General features: G+C 48.3%; 1 protein-coding gene across 1 annotated transcript in view; it reads left to right on the plus strand.

Moving 5' to 3' along the window:
* The window catches only part of LOC147663707 (NBAS subunit of NRZ tethering complex-like), a gene marked incomplete at its 3' end in the record, with an annotated part of 327,893 nt that overhangs the window by 153,235 nt on the left and 149,921 nt on the right, over nucleotides 1–24,737 (plus strand). Inside the window, exon 3 of the mRNA XM_086950251.1 lies at nucleotides 23,900–24,129. Within this exon, the coding sequence (XP_086806377.1) occupies nucleotides 23,900–24,129 (230 nt within the window). The remainder of the gene's footprint in view (nucleotides 1–23,899; nucleotides 24,130–24,737) is intronic.

Raw genomic sequence — 24,737 nt, forward strand, 5'->3', positions numbered from 1 at the left:
CCTCGGGCCCCGCAGCGGCCCGCCGCCCCAGGTGATTGAAGCGCTCGAGAGGGAAGGGAGCCTGCAAGGGCCCAGCCGGCACAGGGTCACTCTGCTGCCCACACCGGGTGCTTCTCTCGGTGGCCTGCCTTCACTGCCCGGGCCTCCAGCTGCCACCCGGCGCCGCGGTGCTGCGTCCGAGTCTTGGGTCCCCGGGTAGGGAGCAGTCTCCCTCCCTTCGCTGACTTCGGCTCTGGTAGGCGGCACCCTCGCTCCCGTCACTCCTCCCCAGGATACGGTGCCACCGCGGGGGCCCAACCTGCGCTCCGGGCCTCCGTCTTGCGAATTGGGTGCCTCTCCCACGCTATCACCCCTGATCCACCGCCACAGGCCTCCACTTGGCGCCGCGACTCCACACCCGGTTCTCTGTCAGCTAGGAGGGGGGGGGGCCGTGAAGCCCAGTCGGGGGCTTCTGTCCTGCAGCTCCTCAACTTCACACTGGGCAGCTCACGGGACCTCGCTCACTCGGGGTTCACCCGAGGCCTCTGCTTGTCCTTCCGACTACCTCCCAAGATGGCTGCGGGAAGGCCCACCGGGACTCGGCTCCAGTCTCAGGTATTATTCCACAGCCTTCCCGGAGATCCAGCTCTGTGCCGTTGTACCCCTCCGTCGCCGGTATCGAGGCTTCACCCCAATGCTCCCAGGACCATCACCATCCGGCCTCTCGCACGGGCCCAGGTCGCCGCCCTAAAACTCAGCTCCTCCGGCGTAGCTTGGGTGGGTGGCCGGGATTGCCGGCCTGGCTCCTTCGCCGCCGCCTCCTATAGCCTCTCTCTGCCGGGTCCCGCCTGTGACTTCGGCGAGGCTCGGTCCTCTGTGCGCGGGCGAGCAACGCTGCTGGCGTCCGCTCCGGGCCAGGCCTTCCGACCCCGCTCTTTCCTGCCGGAGGCCTCGAGTCTCAGCCCCGCCTCAGCTCCGCTACTGCCCGCTCACACCCTTCGGAGCATTATCTGGCCAACGCCGGAACCATGTAGGTCCCGAGGACGGACCAACAGCTGCTCTACACCCTCCGGTGTCGGACTCTTGCAGAACCGGGGGGAGATCTGCAGGAAATTAGGGCTTAGGGGCTCTGGTTTGTGGGAGCTCGCCGAGAGTGAGTCTGCTCACCCCGCCATCTTGGCCACGCCCCCGACCGCTCAATACTTAAATACTTAAAGCGAGATCAATTACCTCGCTTAAAGATGGATTTTTACACCCAAGAATCCTTTGTTTAATTTTTCTTGAAGCGCAATTGAACACAAATTGATCTCGTATGAACTTATCTGGTGAAGGTTCAAAGTCACATGTAATGGCTAGAACTCTAAGAGCCGAAATATACTCTTCCACTTTCTCCTCCTCCTTTTGTTTCCTTGCATAAAAATTGTGACGTTTCAGCATTACATTAGGTTCATCACAGAACTACTTTTTAAGTCTAGCAATGGCTTCAACATAAACATTCCAAGGATTATCTCCACTTTCATCTTGAGACACAGGAGGAGCTATAGGTGTAATGCTTTTAAAAATTCTCTGAGCAGCCTGACCAAGACATCCAAAAAGAATCGCAAACTTGCGTTGAGAAGAATATTCAGAAGCATCAATTGCAATCAAATGATTTTCGAATAAACCAAACCATTCAGTCCATATAATATCTGGAGTTCCCAGTTTACTCAAAAATGGGGATGGTTGAGTGATCTGATACCATTGGTTGTTTACCATACTTCCAAACAATGTAATCAACCAAGTTATAAAAATGTTAGATTACATAGAATTAGGCTTTACCTAAGATTTTAAAAGAATGTTACAAATAAAAGCAAAGTAAAACAATCAAAATGTGCATAAAAGTGAACACAACGCTTTGCGCATGTAAAATAGAATAAAATAAGTCTCTTTAATCACTCATAAACAAGCGTGCGTATTGCTTTAGGAATACGCCTTAATAATCACCTTCTAAACAAGCGTGCGTATCGCTGTAGAAATGCGCTCTTAAAGTCACTTTTGAGGAAGCGTGCATATCGCTGAATCAACACGCTTTTAAAATTACTTTTAGACAAGTGTGCGTATCACTGTAGAAATACGCTTTTGAGATCGCTTTTGTATAAATGAGCGTATACGCTGTAACGCTGTCACGAATAGTATAAAGACTGCCTTGATAAATAGTCATCTTTAGTGACGCTGTAGATATGTCTCAAATCACCAACCTTTCAATATTCAAAAAGCGTGCACATCGCTGTAGAGACGTGCGGTAGTATTAACACAGCCACCAATAATCGCTAGTGTTTCATCCAGCTGATTGACACCAACCAATAGGCGAGGATATTTCACAAGAACCACACATTTCACATGCAGACGAAATAATAATATAATCCAGACACACCTCTTAAATCCAAAAAGCCAATAGGAAATTTGTGGCTTACCAATCAGGTCTCATGTTATGACGCTTCCGTAACGTAAAAATATAGGACGTACTTCAAACAGCGATCCTACCAGAATGACATCCACAGTCAGACAGTGAATTCAAAGATTTTGATCACGAAGTAAGTAGTCCAAATATTTCAAAATTCATGCGTGGGTACGGGTGGAGCTGTTTCCTCGATCGTCGCCAAATGTAGCAATAAAAGAGGAGTCTTTTATTGATTAAAATCCAATTTATTTGCAAGTATAAAACTCCACCCGAGCACGAAGCGTCTGACCAGCGGCAAGCCAACGGTGACAATGGCCAGCCGCAGAACAGGCGTTCATGCGTGAGTAACAAGCATTCAATAATAAACATGTTTATACACGCGCAGCAGCGCCAACATACACCGCGCGAAACATCGTGTTACGACCAGGAAATGATTTGAAAACATCTGATCAAAAATTTCCTCATTAAGTGTGTGTGCTCTATGTTGTGTGTCAGTGAGTCTAGTGTATTTTTTGTAAAATATTTTTATCCCACTACAAGCACTGGAATACAGCTATAGTATGTCACCTGTAACCACTGGACATTTTACCTATGGATATGGAGATAAAGACCACCAGAAAAAATTTTTTTGTCTCCTTTCCTTTACAGGTTGATCAATAGACAACATCTTTTTTTGCTAGGTACATTACTTTTACCTGCACTGTAATTTTTCCTCACTTTTATTAGAAAATTCTGGTATTAGTTAGAGAAATGTGAGTAAGGTGGGGATTTGTGCATCCCGTCCTGAAGAAGGTGCTTCTGGCACCGAAACATGTCAACGCACTCAAAAAGGAGGTAACGCACATTGTCAGCGTAGTGACCTCCCACCCTCATTTTTAACAGCACCAGCCCGGGGGCTTATTAAATAATTTTAGTCACCCCACGAGCCAGGTTCTTTTTAACTATCAATATTTCCCAAACCCCACAATACACTCACATTTATTCAAAATACCCCCTCACCAACACCACACATAGTCTAACAAGTGCTCCCACGTCTCCGTAGGTGGCAGCACGCCGTACCCCGTAGAGGGGTACGATGACCCCGATGATGAAGCATGACACCAAGGGGCCTGTTGGTGTGTGAGGGGACCTAAAAACATAAAGGTGTTCCCCCACTGTGGAGGAGATACCCTTAATCTCAAGGAGTGGATTCTAACAGTTTATTTAAATATGCCCAGGGAGAATGAATCCATTCTGATTTCTCTCTCTCCCCCCTCTGATTGTTAATTATACCTAGGCAGCGCGCAGCTGCGGGAGTTCCCCTTTACCCACTAGTAGCACTGACAACACTTCATTATTAACACACACATTGGTCGTAAGTATACACACACTTACAGCACGATGGAGTCTGAACATGGACTTACATTTGGCGAGGACGAAATTGATGAAATTCTGGCGGCAGCTAACGCCTTTGAAGGCCTCAGCAATACAGATCCAGGACCAAGCGTGGCAGACTGGGACGAGATGATGAATCTCAGAAAAACCCAGATAAGAGCAGCCCTTCATGGTCTCCTAATGACGGAATATCTGAGAAGCAAAATTGCGCCACAGGGGCTTCTAGTTAAGAACGAACCTTTCATTTTTCAGACGGACAAAGTCTTTAAAAAGGAGTGGTCACTAATCTCGTGGCACTGTACACGGGACTGGTTAGACCTAATCATAAAGACAGCAAACGACCTAAGGGTAGTGGGCTTCAGACAAGCAAGAGAAGGGAAGGAGATCACAAAAATCACACAATACTCCAATTTGGTAAAAGATACAATCAAGAAAGCAGCGAAGGAACTCCAGAAGGAGGGAATTAGACTACTAGAGAAGAATGAGGTGCTTACAGAGGTAGATGAGAAAGGCGGGCAAGGAAGTAACTTCCTAAAAAATCACGCAGGGTTAGGAAAGAGACAGGTCAGGCTTTGTGATCTCGAGGACGAGGATGGAGCAACGCTAGAAAACATTCAAATAGTAGCAAACAACTCAAATATTGACCATTGGAGGGGAAATTGGAGTATTGAGTCTGGACAGGCAAGCCCCTCAGTAAAAGTCATGGAAGAACAGGGGGAGGAAGGATTGCTAGATGACATCGAATAGGTAAAAGGTCAACCACATAGCATAAGATTAGTCTCCTGGAACGTAAATGTGCTAGGAAATTAGGAGAAACAAAAAAGCACAAGGGAGCTGGGGGAAAATACAGAGATTATATGTATGCAGGAGACCTGGCTATGTGGTGAGACCCCAACATTCGATGGATTCTGCCAATTAAACCGATTAGCTATGAAGTGTAGATTTGGGCGACCTGCGGGTGGAATAATGACCCTTGTGTCAACAAAAATAATGAAAAAAGTAATTGAACTACCAGTGAAATGTAAATGGCTGTTGGTCTGTAGAATACTGCTATCAGGCTGCATAAATATTAACACAGTCTTGATTATAAATGTGTATATGCAATGGGCCACCACGGAGCTATATGGGGAGGAAATGGCTCTGTTTAAAGAGGATATGGACTTCCTGTGCGAGACATATTGTGAGGACATAATTATACTACTTGGCGATTTTAATCATAAATTGCATCCTAAGAATGTAGATTGCTGCTTCCAAGATATATTAGAGGCTTATGGAATACCTCAAGCTACTTTCCCATCATGCATAATAGGACCAAAGGATAAGCAGTTGATGAATTACTTGGGTGCTAAAAATCTCTTCTGCTTAAACGGAGGAAGCGAGTTAGACTGTCCCGCAAAAAGAACCTTTAAAATGGGTGCTCAAACTTGCCCGATTGACTACATCTATCTGACGCCTTGGAACTTCCATTGATCCACTGGGTTTAGGATTATAAATAGAGAAGGAAGTGATCACAACATGTTGGCTTTAGAGGTCCCCGGTGTTCAATTAGCTCCTCGCTCAGTAGTCTTGGAACAACAGATGGAGTACCCCACACGTTGTACAACCAGGCTAACGGAAGAATATGTCTCAAGATTAATAAATTTACAACTAAATCTAGACCTTGAGACTGCGAGTGGACAAAATCTCGAGTGGTACACAAATAAAATTGGGGGGTTAGTCCAAATACTCAGTAAGGGACTAAACGTTAGAAACAGTGGAAATAATAAAACCAATCAGAGTAATAGAAAGATGGGGAAAGTAACTGGTTGGTTCACAAGGGAATGCCAGGAGAAAAAAAGAGAAATCAGGAGGATGGCACGCCGTAACTCCCGAAACAGGGACCAGGATAGTAGAAAAGCGTTAGAAGTCCTAAAAAGACTAATGCTAATCAGGAGGGTTAAAAGAGAATTTAAAGAAGGGTGCTGGTTAAAACTACTTGAGGCGATAGAATCAAAGAACCTACGCCAGATTTGGAAACTAGTGCACTCAGCAGCAGACTGCCAGCCAGGGGCAATGAATTGTATAGTGGAGGAAGCAGCTTGGGAGGAATATTTACATGACTTATATAACCCGGGGACAGAGCGGGTGGAAAATCTGTACACAGATTGGAGCAGTCTGGTAATAGATATGAGACCCGACTTCTCAGTCACTGAGGTTAAAAAAATGCTAATGGGCTTGAACCTCACAAGAGCAGCCGGCCCTGATAACCTTCCAGCACAGATAATTAAAACACAACCAGACTGGTGGGCTAAATTCTTAGCAAATATGTTCCAAATCATTCTAGATACTGGGAAATTCCCTGAAAACTGGAAAGGGGCAATAATGCGGCCCATACACAAGAAAGGGGACATGTATAGTCCAAAAAACTATAGATTAATTAATCTACTGGACATTGGGGAGAAGATCTTCGCTACAATAGTGCTTGGCAAACTAAAAAACTGGGTAGAAGCCAACTAAATCATCCCGGTAGAACAGGGGGGATTTAAGGAAGGGCACTCCACGGTGGACCACTGCTATGCACTGTGGGCCTTGGCACGGAAGTCGATAGAACAAAGGAGGAGTATGTGGTGTTGCTTTGTCGACTTCCGTGCAGCCTTCGACTCTGTGGACCGGGGGAAACTTTGGGAGTGTCTGATTAAATACAATATCCCACGGAATTTATTAGAAATATTAAAAGAACTACACAGAGGGAACTGGGCCCAAGTAATAAAAGACACCCAGGGGGCACTCACAAAGAAGGTAGACATAGGAAATGGGCTAAGACAGGGCTGCGTCCTGGCCCCGCTTCTCTTTTCTATCTTCCTAGCAGATTTACCAGCAGTATTGGAAGTAGAAAAAAGTGCCAGCCCCAGAATGAGTGGCACAAAGATCTCATGCACTGCAAGAATAAACTGTTAACCGTAAACATGGAAAAAACAAAGGTCATGTGCTTCGGGAAAGGGTCAAAGAGCTACTGTTGGTATCTTGATGAAAACCAAACTCGAGATAGTAAAAGAATATAAATATCTGGGCCTATTGTTCAAGTCTAATCTAAAATGGAACAAACATATGGAAAACCAGAATGCAAAAGCTTCAGCATCCATTTGTGGTTTGAAAAAATAAAAATGTAATAAAAACTTTGGTGATATGTCACACAAACCTATGCTGGAAGCCTTTACAGCCATGGTCCCCCCACAAGTATTATACGGAGCAGAGGTGCTCCTTTTTAGTGGGAAAGGCGACTGGGACCGGGAAGAAAGTAAGGCTTTAAAAATGCTTCTATCCCTTCCTAAGTCAGCAACGGTGCAGGCGATAAGGCTTGAAACAAGAATGATAGGGTGGAATACCCAGGCCAAAATGCTAGTGGCCAGAATCTGGAAACTCCAATCCCAGGGGGAAGACCAAAAGGTCTCACATTGGTGTAGCGAGGAGAACCGACAAAGTAGCCTAAGATGGGCAACCGAGGCAGAAAAGAAAATAAAGGAGATAATGTGCTGCCTAAAGGTGGGGGTAACCCAAAACTCCTTAGAGGTTAATTTCACAAAAAGCTCTTTAAGAGCACAAGGAAGGGTACTTTCTAGAACACAAGACCTAATGTATGTAAGAAATAAAAAACCTGTCCATAACATGATAGAGGTATGGGAAGCCGATGTGGGGTATCCTTACCTGGAAGCCTTGCCGAACCATGGATTTAGGTGGGACATCTTAAAAATGAGAATTGGCATTATCCCCTGGCGAATGGAGGGGAGAGTGATGAATGAAATGATGTACCCTGATGGTATATGTAAATGTGGGCTAGGAACTAAGTGCGGAATAGGGCACATGCTACTGGATTGCTTTATGAGTACAGAATCGAGGAAACAGTTTTTGCGACCCTTATTTTTAAAGTATGACATTAGAGCAAGAGCACAAGCAATCGATTTATTATTAAGAATGGAACATCTAGATATAGCAATTGCTCTTGGGTATTATTTGAAAGGAGTGAATGCTCTGGCTAGGGAAAAGCGCAAGTAAGGATAGTAAACCCCTCTGTAATCTATATCTAGCATTAACGGAAGGATAAATAAGGGGTGACGCAAATTCAAACTGATTCAATATTTTACAGCAAATGGATAAAGATTTGATTCTCTGTTTTAGTTTGTACATAAGTTTTTACACTTTTAAAGATTTTAATGACTCAGTAATGAAATCAAATGTCGAATAGAAGTAACAAGCTGGAGTGTATAGAAGGAATGGTTAGATTTTAATAGGGTTTGTGTTCTCTGTTTTTAGCTGATTTTGTATAGGGCTTTGAATTTTACCCGATTGTTTAAAGACTAAGGTCTAAATAAACAGAGTTCTTCTCTCTCATACCTTCAGATCCACCTCTTAGGTCTCACTGGATTTATGGACATCAAGTTCTTTGGAGGTTCCGCCCACATAGGACTTCAATGCTAAGTGCTATTACCTGCCCATTTAAAAACCATAGATAGAGGCAAAGCATATACTTTCACTCACATTATTTTTACAGACCTTTGTGGAAGAAGTCGTCCAACTTTGTTCTGAACTGTGGTAACATGTATCCTGCTCCCCACTTCTATGACTAACCTGGTCGAAACAAAAAGGATGATCTCCACTTTTAGTGTTGCCTTAAAAAATGACTTGTTTTTCACATTTTGTCTTTTTTCATATAACCTCTGTCCTTGATAGGAAGTAACATAATTAGGAAAACATATTGTGCAAACGAAATTAGGCACCCCTCAAAATGTAGTGAATTTCAGATAGAAAGCAAGTTCTGCGTGTATGTGACTGTAGTATCCTATTTTAGTCAGACCTGCTTCCATGATGTCAAAAATTAAACGAAAGATCGAACATAAATGTAATTGCTTCCCACACCATGGGTGAAACGTCGCCCTCGGGGACCAAGGGCTGCGCTTTATACGACACAGAGATAGGATGGAGGTCAAGCACTCTCGCATCCATCACCCCACACCTCGGCAGTCATTTTTATTTCTTTTCCAATCTCCCTTAGCTTTATAACACGACGAAATTTATAGCAAGAGCTGTAACCGCGATAAAACACTGCTCTAAAAGGGGAATCCTGCTGAGCTGGCATTTGGAAAACAAGTTTCTTCTAAACAACAAAAGGAAAAAGAAATTGACCGAGGAGGCGTGTGTGTTTGTGTTTATTAGAGTCAGTTGTCGTGTCTCGACTTTATACAAAGCTAATTTAATGGGATTTAATACTTGTCTCAAAGGTGTTTCGCATTCATCCACTACAGGCGCAAGTTAAATAAATTCCAAAGGTTTTTTCAACTTGTCTGATTTTTTTTTTGCGTCCACTGAAAAGAAGACTGTGCGAAACACTTGTATTATTCATTGTTCAGTTGCCCTACTCAAAGCAGACTATTTTGCTGATCTTTAGCAGTGCGGGAACACTTTAAATTTCGAATTGCCTTCTCTTCCCAAATGCTGTATGTGTTTTATAGAACGTGGCAGAGTGTCAGAGCTTTCAACAGATTGAAAGTGCCATGCAGTGTTAGGCTTTCCACTTACCGAGCCGAACCTCATAGACTGAGGCACACTGCATTGTGTCAGTTCTTTGTAGTAAGGAGTTGTCTGGAGAACTTTAGCGAAGGAGTGTTGCATTTTATTCAGGTTGATGCATTACCTAATGAGCCCTTTTCCACAGTGTGCTGCTGCTATTAAAAGCAACACGAACTACACAAAGCGACGCGCTACAGCTCAGCACTTGCATCTTCTATCTAGTGTTATTTTATTTTCGACTTCAGCTTATGATTCTGTTGGAAGTTTGTAAACAGTATCGCCCCCAAAAAGCTTACCATACACTTGGTCAAGTATGTATGTAGCGGTATTTGTATAGCGTGCGCATAACTGGTAAAAGCTTCCTTGTTTACATGGACAAGTTATGTGATGCTTATAAATCCTCTACCATTGCAACCGAATTTGGCACAGGTAAGTGCAAAGATAAAATAATATTTGTTTTGTTATGACTGGATTTTCAAAGTGTAACGGTAGGATCAGATTACTGACCTAAGTGCCAACCCTTTAGTGATGAAGTGCGGATACATTGAACACGGCGTCTACACATCACTTCCAGTGCCAGCACTAGAGCCTCTGTGGTGGTAGCTCCTTTTAAGGCACCGTGATCTCCGCCTAATCTGGATCAGAGCTCTAAGTACGATGGGCTGTATTCAGCATCAGTCTCTAAAGGAAGGCCTACTACTCATTATTCCTAAACTCTTTAGTAAGGTGAGACCTCTTCATATACCTCTCACTGAACCCATTAGTAAGCCGGTGGCGAAAAAGAAGTTTTCTTTAATGGAAAGGGCTCTCCCTGCCACAGTGTACGAGATGGAGCGAGTAAACTTGGTAACTTTTTAGAAGTTGCAGTACGAGGAGAGTGTGAATGTGGGAGAGCTGAATCGTATACAGCAGAATTAATGTTTTTGCCTTTGAGCTAGCTTTGCTCCATTCGTGATTATGTACACTGTTATCGTATGTTTTAAAGATGTGTATATTTGGAGGGGTATTTCACCACCTTGTCTTTTTAGTGTCAGATGAACGCCATGTATGCATGATATGTTTCTGACCGCTACGTTGTTTGGTGCTGTAATTTTAGACAGTGTAATACATAGTCGGTACAGCACATCTCCTATAATGCATGCATCAGACTGATTCGGTGCAAGCCTATGGCAGTCAAAGGACTCTATGTAAAACACAATCTGAAAGAGACGCGTTAGTGATAGATTCCTTACCTTAGAATATCCCAAGGCGTCAGACTGGATCCGAATTTTTTTTGCGTAGCAGTACCCATGCGCGTCGGTAGGCCTCGTCCGCGGCTCCGCATCCATCGTCTGCGTTGTGGGCGCCGTGATGACGTCGTCGGAGTACTTAGACGCCGCCTCCGCGTGCTGACGTCAGTTCTTTTTTCCGCACCAGCTAGCGCAGATCTGGAAAAAGTTGTACCCAAGTCACTTTTTGACTAACCTTTTGAGATCCTTTTTGATCCATTTTTCGAAGTCTATCGACTCCGACGGTGCCGGTAGGGATGCCCGGGTTCAAGCCCTGCGCCGACTGCAACCGACTGATGTCTGTTACCGACCCCCATCGCCGGTGCCTGCACTGTTTGGGCCTCGACCATGAATACAAGTCCTGCTCCGACTGCCGGTCCCAGACGTCTAAGGCTAGACAGGAGCGGTCCCGTAAGCGACTCGAGCTTCGGCAGTCTGCCCTGTGCCGCTCGAGGTCCCGGTCCGAAAGGAGGTCGAGGGATCGGTTGCGGGGCCGGAGCCATCACAGTTCCGGGAGTCGTCATCGGTCTTCGGGCTCGAAGTCCTCAGGTAAGAGGCACAAGAAGTCGAAGAGGCACCATCGCTCTTCTGACTCCCCCCCCACGCTCACGCAACGCGGCCGGGGGTTCGGGCGACACCGCCCACGCGGCTCCGCTGGAGCCACAGGTGTCGCGGCCTGCCCCACCGGCCTGGGCAGGACGCAACGCCGTGGGAGATTGCTGACTTCTTCATGGCCATGAGGTCACTCGCTCCTCCGTCGGGTTCTGCGGCGCCTTCGGGCCAAGCGGCTCCGAATGGGTCCCCACGCGGGCCGGGTGCTAAGGCACCGGCGCGTGCTTAGGCCCCGGCACCGTTGGCGACTTCGGTCCCGACGCCGCAGGGCACCACTGGTACCGGTTCCGGATCCGGGTCGCCGCCGGTCGACCTCACGACCTCGCCGGCGTCGTCCCCACGGGTGTCGCCCCCGGCACCGTCCCTGGACGACGTCATCCCTGGTCCTGCCCTCGATTCGGGTCTGGCGCCGGTGCAGCGCCGCTCGGCGCCGTATCCGACGCCGCTGGGAGATTTTTATTTCAATGACCCGGCTCCATCTTTTGAGCCTGTGTACCAGGCAGTGGGTGATGAGGAGGATTGGGAGGGGTCTAAGGACCCTCTGGCACGGGAGTGTCAGTCTTCTGCGGACTGGACAGGAGAGCTTGGGGAGTCCAGTGGTCTGGACACTTCGCCCGACACTGGTTTTGTCTCCCCTACTAGCGTGGCTACGGAGGAGGGGGCTGCTTATAGCGTGGTGCTGATGAGGGCGGCCAAGGCCCCGGGCCTTGAGCTCCCCATCGCGGCCGTGAGGACTAACCTCCTCACTGAGGTCCTTAAACCACAGTCAAGCTCGGCAGAGCCTCTGCTGCCGTTTAATGAGGCCTTGCCAGACGTTCTTTTGGGCATTTGGTCCAGGCCCGCCACAGGGCAGCCTGTGGATAGGAACGTGGCCAGACGACGCCACCGCCCGGCTCTCTGTCTACCCACCCCACCCCTGAGTGCCTGGTTATTCAGGCCTCCAATTCCCAGACCGCATTCCCGTCGGCTCCCCCCGATCGGGAATCAAAGAGGTACGAGAATTACGGGATGAAGATATTCTCCTCCCTAAGTTTGGGATTGCGGTCAGTTAATACCGCATGCCTCTTGGGCCGCTACACCCACTTCTGTGGGACACAGTCGCGGCCGTGCTGCCAGAATGCCCGTTGGAGGTACGGGCTAAACTCGGCCAAGCCCTGGTGGAGGGCCTGGATGCGGCACGGTATTCCATCCGGTGTGGGCTGGACACTACCGACTATCTGGACAGAGCGATGGCAACGACGGTGGCGATACGTCGTCACGCCTGGTTGAGGTCCACCAATTTCTCGGCCGATGTCCAAAACACACTTATGGACATGCCGTTCGATGGCCGTCGCCTCTTTGGCGACAAGGCAGACCATGCGCTTGAGCGCTGTAAGGACTACAGGGCTACGGCCAAGTCCTTGGGCCTCTCGGCCCGCGCCAGCAAACGGGTGCCTTTTGCTCCTTTCGTGGGCAAGGAAGGGGCGCCCCCACATGTGCCGCCAGCCACGCACCGCAGACTACCATCCAACGCGGTGGCGGACGTGGAAACCGCCGTAGCGGTGGTCGGGGTCCACGGCGAGGCCAGTCCACACCTACCCCTGCAGCATCCGCCTCAAAACCCTCCTATTCCGTGTTTTCAGGCCCATGTGACGCCGGTGGGGGGCAGGGTTCGCCATCACCACCACCACTGGCGCACTGTCACATCGGACAGGTGGGTGCTGCAAATCGTCCGAAGGGGCTACTCCCTCCCCTTCGAGGCGTCCCCTCCAGCCATGCCACTGCGTGTCGGGGGATCACTTGACACTTCTATAGGAGGAAGTTACGGCCCTCTTGGCCAAGGGGGCCATCGAGCGCGTTCCTGGGCCAGAAGTAGGGTGTGATTGTTACTCTCACTACTTTCTGGTACCCAAGAAGGGCAAAGGGGGCCTGCGCCCTATCTTGGACCTACGGAACATCAACGGCTTCCTCCGGAAGGAGAAGTTCAAGATGCTGACGTTGGCTCAGGTCTTAGCTGCCCTAGACCCTGGAGACTGGATGGTAGCGCTGGACTTGCAGTTCGCTTATTTTCACATCCCCGTCCTGCCGGCCCACCGGCGTTACCTGCGGTTCACGGTAGGCCACGAGCACTTTCAGTTTACAGTGCTCCCCTTCGGCCTTACCAGTGCCCCACGGGTGTTCACGAAAGTGATGGCGGTGGTCGCATCTCATCTGCGCAGGTTAGGGGTTTCAGTCTTCCCCTACCTCGACGATTGGTTGTTGAAGGCGGGCTCGCCCCAGACAGTCATCAACCACCTCCAGACTACGGCCGACCTCCTGCACCTGCTGGGGTTCTCCATCAATGTGCCGAAGTCACACCTATGTCCCTCTCAGAAGCTCCTCTTCATCGGAGCGGTTCTAGACTCTGCGCAGTTTCGGGTTTATCCTCCCGAACAGCGGGTTCAGGATATTCAGGCTCTGATTCCAATCTTTCAGCCTTTATCTCGGGTCTCGGTCAGGTTGATGCTGCGACTTCTGGGGCGGATGGCCTCCTGCTTCCTTCTGGTGCATCACGCCAGGTGGCGGATGCGGGCTCTGTAGTGGGTCCTGAAGTTTCAGTGGGCCAAGCATCAGGGCAACTTGTCCGACTATGTCTTAATCTCGGAGGGCTCTGCAAGACAGTTGCAGTGGTGGCTCACGGACCTCGATTGGGTCAGCGGCAGATCCCTCTCCTTACCGCAACCGGAGCACATAGTTGTGACGGACGCGTCCCTCCAGGGCTGGGGAGGCCACATGGGAGTGGCAGAGATCAGAGGGCTCTGGTCTCCGGCGGAGTCCTGGCTTCATATCAACCTTTTGGAGCTGCGGGCGATTCGTCTAGCACTGAAGGCATTCCTCCCCTCTGTACGGGGGAGTGTAGTACAAGTGTTCACGGACAACACCACCGCCATGTGGTACTGCAACAAACGGGGTGGGGTGGGGTCGTGGACCCTCTGCCAGGAGGCTCTGCGCCTCTGGCAGTGGCTGGAACATCAGGGCGTGACCCTGGTGGTTCAACACCTGGAAGGTTATCTGAACGCCAGGGCGGACGAACTCAGCCGCCGGTGCATGATGGATCACGAATGGCGTCTGAACTCGGACGTGGCGCAAGGTCTCTTTCTGCAGTGGGGAGAGCCTTGGTTAGATCTATTCGCCACCGAAGAGAACGCGTAATGTCATCAGTTCTGCGTGTTGGAATTTCCAAAGCGGCACTCGCTCCGAGACGCTTTTCGTTGCGAGTGGAGTTGCGGTCTTTTGTACGCCTTTCCGCCTATACCACTTCTGCCCAGAGTGCTGAAGAAGATAAAGCGCGATCGGGCCCAGGTTATCCTTGTGGCTCCGGACTGGGCACAAAGATATTGGTATCCAGAGCTACTCAGCATGTCTGTCGATCCCCCGATTCGTCTGCCTCTTCAGGAGGACCTTCTGTCGCAGCAACAGGGGACGGTCCTCCACCCGAATCTGTCCAGTCTCCACCTACAAGCTTGGAGATTGAGCGGCGACAGTTGATGCCATTTGACTTGCCTCCTGAAGTCTGTAATGTCATTCTGGCAGCCAGGCGTCCCTCCACAAAATCGGTATACGCCTGCAGGTGGAACAAATTTGTGGCATGGTGCACAGCAAAGGCTGTGGATCCACTCTCTGCCCCCCTTTCTGAGGTTCTCCTCTTCCTTCTTTCTCTTGCCCAGCAGTGCTCTGCTCTGGGCACTCTCAAGGGCTACCTTTCTGCCCTTTCCACCTTCTTAAGGCTACCTGATCAACCATCTTTGTTCAAGTCCCCCATTGTAAATAGGTTTTTGAAGGGCATCACACACATGTTCCCTCCTGTTCCATTCGTGATGCCCCAGTGGGACTTGAACCTTGTACTGACTTACCTGATGTGCCCCCCCTTTGCGCCACTTCATAACTGTCCTCTCCGCCTTCTTACTCTGAAGACTGCTTTCCTGGTTGCCATCACCTCTGCCAGGAGAGTGAGTGAGCTCCAGGCTCTTTCTTCCAAACCTCCATTCCTTTCTGTCCATCCGGACAAGGTTGTTTTGCGAACAAGACCCTCTTTTCTGCCCAAGGTAGTCACAGCCTTCCACACAGGGCAGTCCATCACCTTGCCCACCTTCTTTCCGCCTCCGCATCCCTCAAAAAGGAAGAGAGGCTTCACCATCTGGACCCAAAACGTGCGCTCTCATTCTACTTGGATCGCACACGCCAGTTCCGGGTGGATGACCAACTGTTTGTTGGTTACGCGGGCGCTAAGAAGGGAAGGGTGGTGCACAAACGGACCATCTCTCGGTGGATCGTGTTGTGTATCCAGGCATGGTACTCCTTAGCTAAAAAGGAACCCCCTGTTGGGCTGAGGGCCCATTCCACTCTGGCCACGGCAACTACTACTGCCCTGGGCCGGGGAGTCCCCTTGCAGGACATTTGTCAGGCAGCTACGTGGGCTTCGCTGCACACGTTCGCAAGACACTACTACCTGGACAGCCAAGTCCGGAGGGATGGCTTTTTTGTCCGTTCCGTCCTCCAGGACTTTCTGGTGTGATTATTGGTTCGCAGACCCACCACCGGGGTTGGTATTGCTGGGGTATCTATTCTAATGTAAGGAATCTATCACTAACGTGTCTCTTTCAGATGCACAAGTTACTACTTGTGTAACGATATATCTGTAAGATAGTTAGTGATAGATTCCTTACCGACCCACCCAACCTCCCTGTTCTGCGAACCGGAATCTACGGTTTAGGTCATCCCCTTCAGGGCCCTAGTTTCATGGCACCAGTGTTGGTTTTTATCATGGCTCTGAGTTTCTGGCGCGGAAAAGCTGTGTATAAGAACTGACGTCAGCACGCGGAGGTAGCGTCTAAGTACTCTGACGACGTCATCACGACGCCGGCGACAGACTCGGAGCCGCGGACGACGCCTACCGACGTGCATGGGTACTGCTACGCAACAAATTTCCGGATCCAGTCTGACGCCTGGGGATATTCTAAGGTAAGGACTCTATCACTAACTAATGTCTCTTACAGATATATCGTTACACAAGTAGTAACTTGTGCTTCTAATTAGATGTTCTTTCAGAATAGACGTCCTAAGAGGAGAAAGGTGGTCATGAGAAAGCTCAATCTCACATTGTTCACAAATGACTTTTTAGAGCCAAGTCTTGACCTGATTTATAAAAACTGTAGGCAACACTTTGCCCAGTCTGGAGAATTATTTTCTCGTCCAATATGAAGAAAACAGTTTTTAGAGTCTTGGCCTGAATTTCTTGTTGATCTGTTCCAACTTTAGATTTTTTGGTACTTGTCTTTCTCCCCCCTAGGTATATCTAGAAAGAGTTATTATTTTCAGCAGAGCGAAATGAAGGTACAGTGCTCATAAGGTGCCTTTCATCTCCAGTTGGTACCAAGTCATCAACTTGCTGGCACTTCTCTGTGAGTTTGAGGCCTCTTTGTGTCTAAGCTTGTGTATTGGTCCCTTTGTGGTCTTATAAAATTCTTTGTATCACACAGAATAGTTCACATGAGGCCAAACACAAATTGTAAATTCACCATAAGCCAAACTGCATGCCGATGCCAAACAATTATCACTACTGCTATGAACTAAAAAAAACAAAAAAAGTCAAGACCCTGCCCTCCACTATTCCTTTTCAATCCAAAAACCAGACTAACATGCCCACCACTCAAATGAATTTCATATTTCTCTAAACTAATTCCCCACTAATCCTGTTTAGGTTCCGTAGTAGCGTGCTACTCACCGAAAATCGCTTCAACTCCTCATCGGCGGAGCAAGCGCTACATAAGTGCAAACTTTTTCCCTCTTCTATCACTCCACTATCCTTCCCAATCCAAATAACAGACTAACATATGCACTGCTCAAATTACCTTCATATTTCGCCATACTATTTCACTATTCCTTTAAGGATTCTGGATTAGAGTAGTACTCACCAAAAAAGCGCTTCAGCACCTCATCAGGGGTAGCAAGCGCTATATAAGTGCAAACCTTTTCCCTCTTCTATCCCTCTTAATCCAAATAAAAGACTAACATCCACCATTCAAATTACTTTCATATGTCACTGTACTAATTCACCACTAATCCTTTATGGTCTCCAGAGTAACGTGCTAAAACTGAAAAACAGCTTTGACGCCTCGTCGCGGGTAGTAAGAGCTATATAAATGTAATTACAATGCAATACGATAACTTAACTAGGGAGCAACGGAGTGATGAAAATTGGGCAAAGCCCAGGCTTCTATTGTTGGTTCGCTTACAGGGAGGCAGAACAGGAGTTTACCTTTGGTGTGTGTGTGTGGTCTGGAGGGAGATTGTAGACCACAAAGGCCTGCCTACAGGTATTTTCTCTCTTTCCCATTTTCTCCTGATATTATCCTTGCTCCTGATGTGACGCTGCTTACTTGAGATAGCTAGTGTTTTGACCAGGTATATTTGGATATCTTTCATGAGATCCTTCTAGATAAGGTAGAAAGTCATCATGATGATGCAGCCCCATGATGGTTAATCCTTCATTGTTTTCTGGATTTTTCTCAAGAACACCACCTGCAAATATGCTTCCTAGACCCTCTAGCACTAGGGACTTTGTCAATGTGCTAACGCAAGAAAGAAAGCAAACTCGATTGAACTACACTGCAACCCATTGAGCAATATTTATGTGAGATGCCTATCAGATAAACAATTCTATGCGATATCACAGGGTTAGTTAGTGGAACTCAAACCCTTTATTATTACAGGAATGCATATTCAAGAACACTAAGAAACCAGGGACAATTGTAAAGTTTTATTTTTATAATCCTGTCCTGGTCCAAACAATATGAGTAGTAATTGTTATGAAAAAAAAAATACAGTTGGTACAGGATTTACCAAAAGTGAGAATAGCAAATAATGTAACATATTGGTAAAATCATAAGTCTTTCTTTATACTAATATTTACAATGCCACCCTCTCTGTTTCATTAAAGTAACTAATCTTAGCTCCAGCGAAAGGGCCTAATTCTAGATTTGAAGATGGTTCACATCCTTCTACCTTGTCAGAACAATAAAGCCCATGTTCAGTAAAACAGCAGTGTCTGCTATTCTGTTTTGCACCAGCAGGCAGACTGATAAACTTACTAAGTGAAAGCTAAATTTGCCTCCTATTGTTTTCCACAAAGGAAGCGGACATGGCTCTGTATGGCCTCTGCCTCAAGTTTCTGGTATGAAGTTTGCCCCTCTCTCTTCACACTGTTATTAGCTTATGTAACATCTCTGGCCATTGTTGAACCTCTCAGAATAAACAATAAGTAGCAAAAGCCTTGGCATTCTTTCCGCCCGGGACCGCCCGGACCTACTCCAGAACGGTCGCTCCCCCACGCTCCTGAACACTACTATCTGTTCGTGCTGCTACCCGCAACGCACTGTGCTGTAACGCACGCCTTACTGGAACTGGTATCATTCATAATTGGTATCGTTATAACTGTAATTGTTATCGTCTTGTTTTGCCGGTCTTCGCAGCAATAAGAGCGTTTTTCATGCGTAGTGCCGCACTATCTGCTCTGTATCATAGCGCGACCTTGCTGAGGCTTTTTCTGCATGTTAGTAAAATTGACTGCCCACTCGGTGCCTTTGAACATTTGCTGCCCCTGTCTCGCTTTCCCTTTGACCCTCCATTTTGTTGTTGTGGTTTCCCCTGGTCCGCCCCTCATCCCCGCTACCGCCTCCCTGTTGCCCCTCCCACCCACGAATAGAGAGCCTTCCACCTCCCCGGCCAAACTGTGACCGCCTGGACCTACTCCAGAACGGTCGCTCCCCCACGCTCCTGAACACTACTATCTGTTCGTGCTGCTACCCGCAATGCACTGTGCTGTAACGCACGCCTTACTGGAACTGGTATCATTCATAATTGGTATCGTTATAACTGTAATTGTTATCGTCTTGTTTTCCCAGTCTTCGCAGCAATTAGAGCGTTTTTCACGCGTAGTGCTGCACTATCTGCTCTGTATCATAGCGCGACCTTGCTGAGGCTTTTTCTGCATGTTAGTAAAATTGACTGCACACTCGGTGCCTTTAAACATTTGCTGCCCCTGTCTCGCTTTCCCTTTGACCCTCCATTTTGTTGTTGTGGTTTCCCCTGGCCCGCCCCTCATCCCCGCTACCACCTCCCTGCTGCCCCTCCCACCCACGAATAGAGAGCCTTCCACCTCCCCGGCCAAACTGTGACCGCCCGGACCTACTCCAGAACGGTCGCTCTCCCACGCTCCTGAACACTACTATCTGTTCGTGCTGCTACCCGCAACGCACTGTGCTGTAACGCACGCCTTACTGGAACTGGTATCATTCATAATTGGTATCGTTATAACTGTAATTGTTATCGTCTTGTTTTGCCGGTCTTCGCAGCAATTAGGGCGTTTTTCACGCGTAGTGCCGCACTATCTGCTCTGTATCATAGCGCAACCGTGCTGAGGCTTTTTCTGCATGTTAGTAAAATTGACTGCACACTCGGTGCCTTTGAACATTTGCTGCCCCTGTCTCGCTTTCCCTTTGACCCTTGATTTTGTTGTTGTGCTTTCCCCTGGCCCGCCCCTCATCCCCGCTACCGCCTCCCTGCTGCCCCTCCCACACTCCGCCCCCTCCACTCTCCATTTATGACAGATGTCCCAACGCGCAGCGTCCATTCGTTGCGACCGCGCCGAAGGTACGCCAAAGGTAAGCCTGTCCGCACCTGGACCGCGCCCAGCGCCAGACCCCCTGGCCCCCGCGGCTCCCTATCCTCTAGAGTCACCTATGATGCCGCTACTCTCCTCGCCCTCAACCCCGGACGCGCACCACAATGCTGCGCAGCCACCCCAGGATGTACCCACGGCCCTTTTGCCTGCCTCTCCTGCAAGTTCAACTGCTTCAGGACCCTCACCAAACCCACTTCCTCCTCCCACAGCTCCGAACCCAACCGCCTGAACTGCATCCTACTAAACACCCGCTCTGTCCACAGACATGCAACAGAGCTCTGGGACCTAATCGACACTGCGTCACCTGACATCACCTTCCTCACTGAAACATGGATGAACGCTTCCTCTGCTCCCGATATCGCCATCGCCATACCGGACGCTTACAAGATTATTCGAAAAGACCGCACCAATCAAACTGGAGGAGGCATCGCCATCATCCACAGAAATACCATCAAAATCTCAACCAGCTCCGAGGACAATCTTGCAAACGCCGAACATCTCCACTTTCAGATCCACACCGACCCCAGGACCACCCTTAGAGAAACCCTCATCTACAGGCCTCCAGGTACCCGCACTCAATTCAACGACGACATCACGGACTTCGTCAGCCCACATGCCCTCGCCTTCGAGAAGTACATTCTTCTAGGAGACCTCAACTACCACCTTGAAAACACACTCGACAGCAACACCACCACCCTTCTGGACAACATGGCCAACCTCGGACTCAAACAACTTGTTGACTCCCCCACTCACACAGCCGGACACACACTCGACCCTATCTTCACCTCCAGCAAGCACATCTCCTTCGATCGCACTACAGCTCTCCACTGGACGGATCACTGCTATGTTCACTTCAGCTACAAAACCACCCTGACCCACAACCGTCCACAACCCATTCCCCGAAGAAACTGGAACAAAGTCACCACCGACCAACTCTTCACATCACTCAACCAAAATCCCCCCACCCTAGCAACGGACCCAAACCAAGCAGCCACCAACCTCAGGCAATGGATTTCCCACAGTGCGGACGAATTAGCTCCCCTGAAAAAGTCCCAGTTGAAATCAGCCAACAAAAAGGCTCCCTGGTTCAATGAGGAACTTAAAAAATCCAAGAAGCTATGTCGCACCATGGAGAAGAATTGGAGAAAAAACCCAACCTCAGACAACATGGCCTCCCTCAAGACAGCCACACGCAAACACCACCAACTGATTCGATCCGCCAAGAAAGCAGCATTCAAGGATCGCCTCGACAACAATTCTCATAACAGCAAGGAACTCTTCAATATCGTCAAAGAACTCACTAACCCCACCGCAGCATCCAACGACATCACTCCCTCCCAAGACCTCTGCGATGCGCTATCCTCCTTCTTCTACAACAAAATTGCCGACATCCACAACAGCTTCAAGAATACTCCCAGTGATCAACCCGCACCTCCCCCTTCAGATCCCACTCCTTCAACCAACAACCTCAGCGCCTGGAACCCAATCACCACTGAAGACACCATTCACCTCATGAACTCAATCCACTCTGGCTCGCCCTCCGACCCCTGTCCCCACCACATCTTCAACAAAGCCAACTCCATCATCGCACCCCAACTCCGTGATGTCATCAACTGCTCTTTCAACTCTGCCACCTTTCCAGAAATCTGGAAACACGCCGAACTCAGCGGCCTTCTGAAAAAACCCACAGCAGATCCTTCAGAACTGAAAAACTACCGACCCATATCCCTCCTCCCTTTCCCGGCCAAAGTCATTGAGAAAGCCGTCAACAGCCAACTCGCCGTCTTCCTAGAATCCAACAACTCCCTTGATCCATCTCAATCCGGATTTCGGGCCAAACACAGCACCGAAACCGCCCTCATTGCAGCGACCGACGAGATCCGAACACTCCTGGACAACGGAGAAACAGTGGCCCTCATCCTACTCGACCTATCCGCCGCTTTCGACACAGTCTGCCACAGCACCCTTATACAACGCCTCAGCAATATCCGCATACAAGGAAAAGCCTTGGACTGGATCATCTCGTTCCTAGCTGGGAGAACTCAGACAGTCCGACTTCCCCCATTCTACTCTGAGGCCACCGAAGCCATCTGCGGCGTTCCTCAAGGATCCTCACTCAGTCCCACCCTCTTCAACGTCTACATGAGCCCTCTCGCTTCCATCGCGCGTCAACACAACCTCAACATCATCTCTTACGCCGACGACACCCAGCTAATCCTCTCCCTCACCAAAGACCCCAACACCGCCAAAACCAATCTTCACGAAGGCATGAAAGAAGTAGCCGAATGGATGAAACAGAGCCGCCTGAAACTCAACTCGGACAAAACAGAGGTACTCATCCTAGGATCCTCCCCCTCAGCTTGGGACGACTCCTGGTGGCCTTCCGCTCTGGGCACAGCACCCACACCCACAGACCATGCACGTAACCTTGGCTTCATTCTAGACTCCTCTCTCTCAATGTCCAGACAAGTCAACGCCGTCTCATCCTCCTGCTTCAACGTCCTTCGCATTCTCAAAAAGATCTTCCGCTGGATCCCCCTCGAGACAAGAAAGACTGTCACCCATGCACTGGTCACGCGTCGACTAGATTATGGCAACACACTCTACGCCGGAATTACAACAAAATTACAGAATAAACTCCAGCGCATCCAAAACGCGTCAGCGAGACTCATATTAGACATCCCGCGTCAAGAGCACATCACCGGACACCTAAAAGACCTCCACTGGCTTCCCGTCAACAAAAGAATTACTTTCCGCCTTCTCACCCACGCACACAAGGCCCTTTATAACCTAGGACCCGAATGCCTCAACACTCGACTGTCCTTCTACAATCCCACCCGCCAACTAAGATCATCCAATCAAGCCCTCGCCGCAGTCCCGCGCATCCGAAAATCCACCATGGGTGGCAGATCCTTCTCCTTCCTGGCTGCCAAGACCTGGAACTCACTCCCTACCCACCTCCGCCTTAATCAGAATCACATTTCCTTCAGAAAAGAACTGAAAACCTGGCTTTTCGACAAATAACGTACCCCTCCCTCTAGCGCCTTGAGACCCTCTGGGTGAGCAGCGCGCTATACAAATGACTGAACTTGAACTTGAACTTATTTACATTCAGTTGAATCCTAAAACTGATTTCTGGGAGGAAATGATTCACATTTTTAAGGGAGGAGAGCACGTTGTCTTGTTTTTCTTTACGACATACTCTTTTCAAGAAGAGATCTGTGTCGAGGGGGAATCCAAGGGATTTTTGCATGGTTGGTCAGTTTAGTAGTGAAGCTGTTTAGGTGCTTGTGTTTAGGCCAGACTTTGAACTGAAGTTGGTTACAACTGGTGGAACTCTGTTTTTATTAGGTTGATATAAAATGACAACTTAATTTGAACTGGACACACAGTTTGATTTGTTGTGAAATAGCAGCAGTCATAAAAACAGGACACTCCAAAAAGAATTTACAACACCGGGCAAGGCCTGCGGGTGGCAGCTGTTTGGTCCACATGGTACAATGTTACTTTCAGACTGTGCCCACTGAAGTCGGACACTGGGGAGTGTGCCAGACATTCATGCTTCTTTTCTTCAGGCTAAGCGGAATTGTGCTGTTGGCCTCGCAGTTACGGTGACTCCCAGACACTACTTCAGCATGTATAAATTAGATTGTCTGTTGTCCAGTTGAAGTTTCGATATTTGTTTACTTTTAGCGGCCAGTGTATTTAAGAGAGTTCTGCTGTGTAAGTTGTAGCAGAAAACGGTAAAACTTATTTTCAAGTTCCTGATGTTTATGGATGATGTAGTGCACGCTTCAGTGATGGGCAAGTAGAGATAAAGGTTATGTTTTGCAAAGTTTCGCCTATGAATAATAATACGTTCTTGTTACTTCATATTTAATCCCATCATAGCACTTTAAATGACCCACTACCTACCTTTGCTGCGTCATTCGAATTGTGCAAGCAGGATTTCATTATTAATTTAAATGTAATTTTCTTTAGGCTGACCCAAAGGATCTCATTAAAATGGTCACAAAGCATGTTTCCGAGTACGCCAATGCCGATTGGCCAGAAGAGCTTGTTGCCTTAATTGAACAGCTCCATTACTACAACGAGCAGCTGATGGACTTTACGCAAGCGCAAATCCTTCAGGGCCTCGGGAAAGGAGTGGACGTGCGCAGGTTTGCAGCCGACAGCCAGTATAAAAGGGAGACCATCCTCGGCCTTGCAGAGTAAGTTGCCAGTCCATTGGACTGAAATTAGTCATGTAAAGTTCTAAGTGGCAAGCAGTGTTTTCAGTAGCCATTACTTTCCAAAGACTTAAGTGTATAACTGCTGACACCGGGCTCACGTTGGGCCAATCCTGACTTTTTATACTATTGCGCTTGGGGTTGTGAGTTTTGTGGTATTGCTTTAACACTTCACTTATGGGACCAAAAGTGCAATCGAGAGTTTCTGACTGAAAATTGGGACTGAATAAAAGGTTATACGCAGGACTACGAGGCAAGGTGGATACTTGAGGGTCAAGGTGACCTCAGACTCATTCATACTGCTGGACCTGGTATCTGTTCTGTGGGGGTGCTCTTCAGGTGGGCGCAGGGGACAGAACCTTCCGAACCAGGTATTGAATGGATCAGATAAACATGCACTGAATGTTGATTTCTACACTGTGTTTATCAGCTGCCTTGTTATATTTTAAGCTGGTGGTGCTTACATAACATGTTTACATCTGTAGTTAATGTATGGAATAAAATGAGTTGCATAAAATGTAATTATACTTTATGGTATTGAATATACTGCTGCAGTAGTTACTCATAGGAATCTTTCTAGATGTGAAAGT

Source organism: Lissotriton vulgaris, unplaced genomic scaffold, assembly GCF_964263255.1.
Source record: "Lissotriton vulgaris unplaced genomic scaffold, aLisVul1.2 SCAFFOLD_2563, whole genome shotgun sequence".
Lineage (NCBI taxonomy): Eukaryota > Metazoa > Chordata > Amphibia > Caudata > Salamandridae > Lissotriton > Lissotriton vulgaris.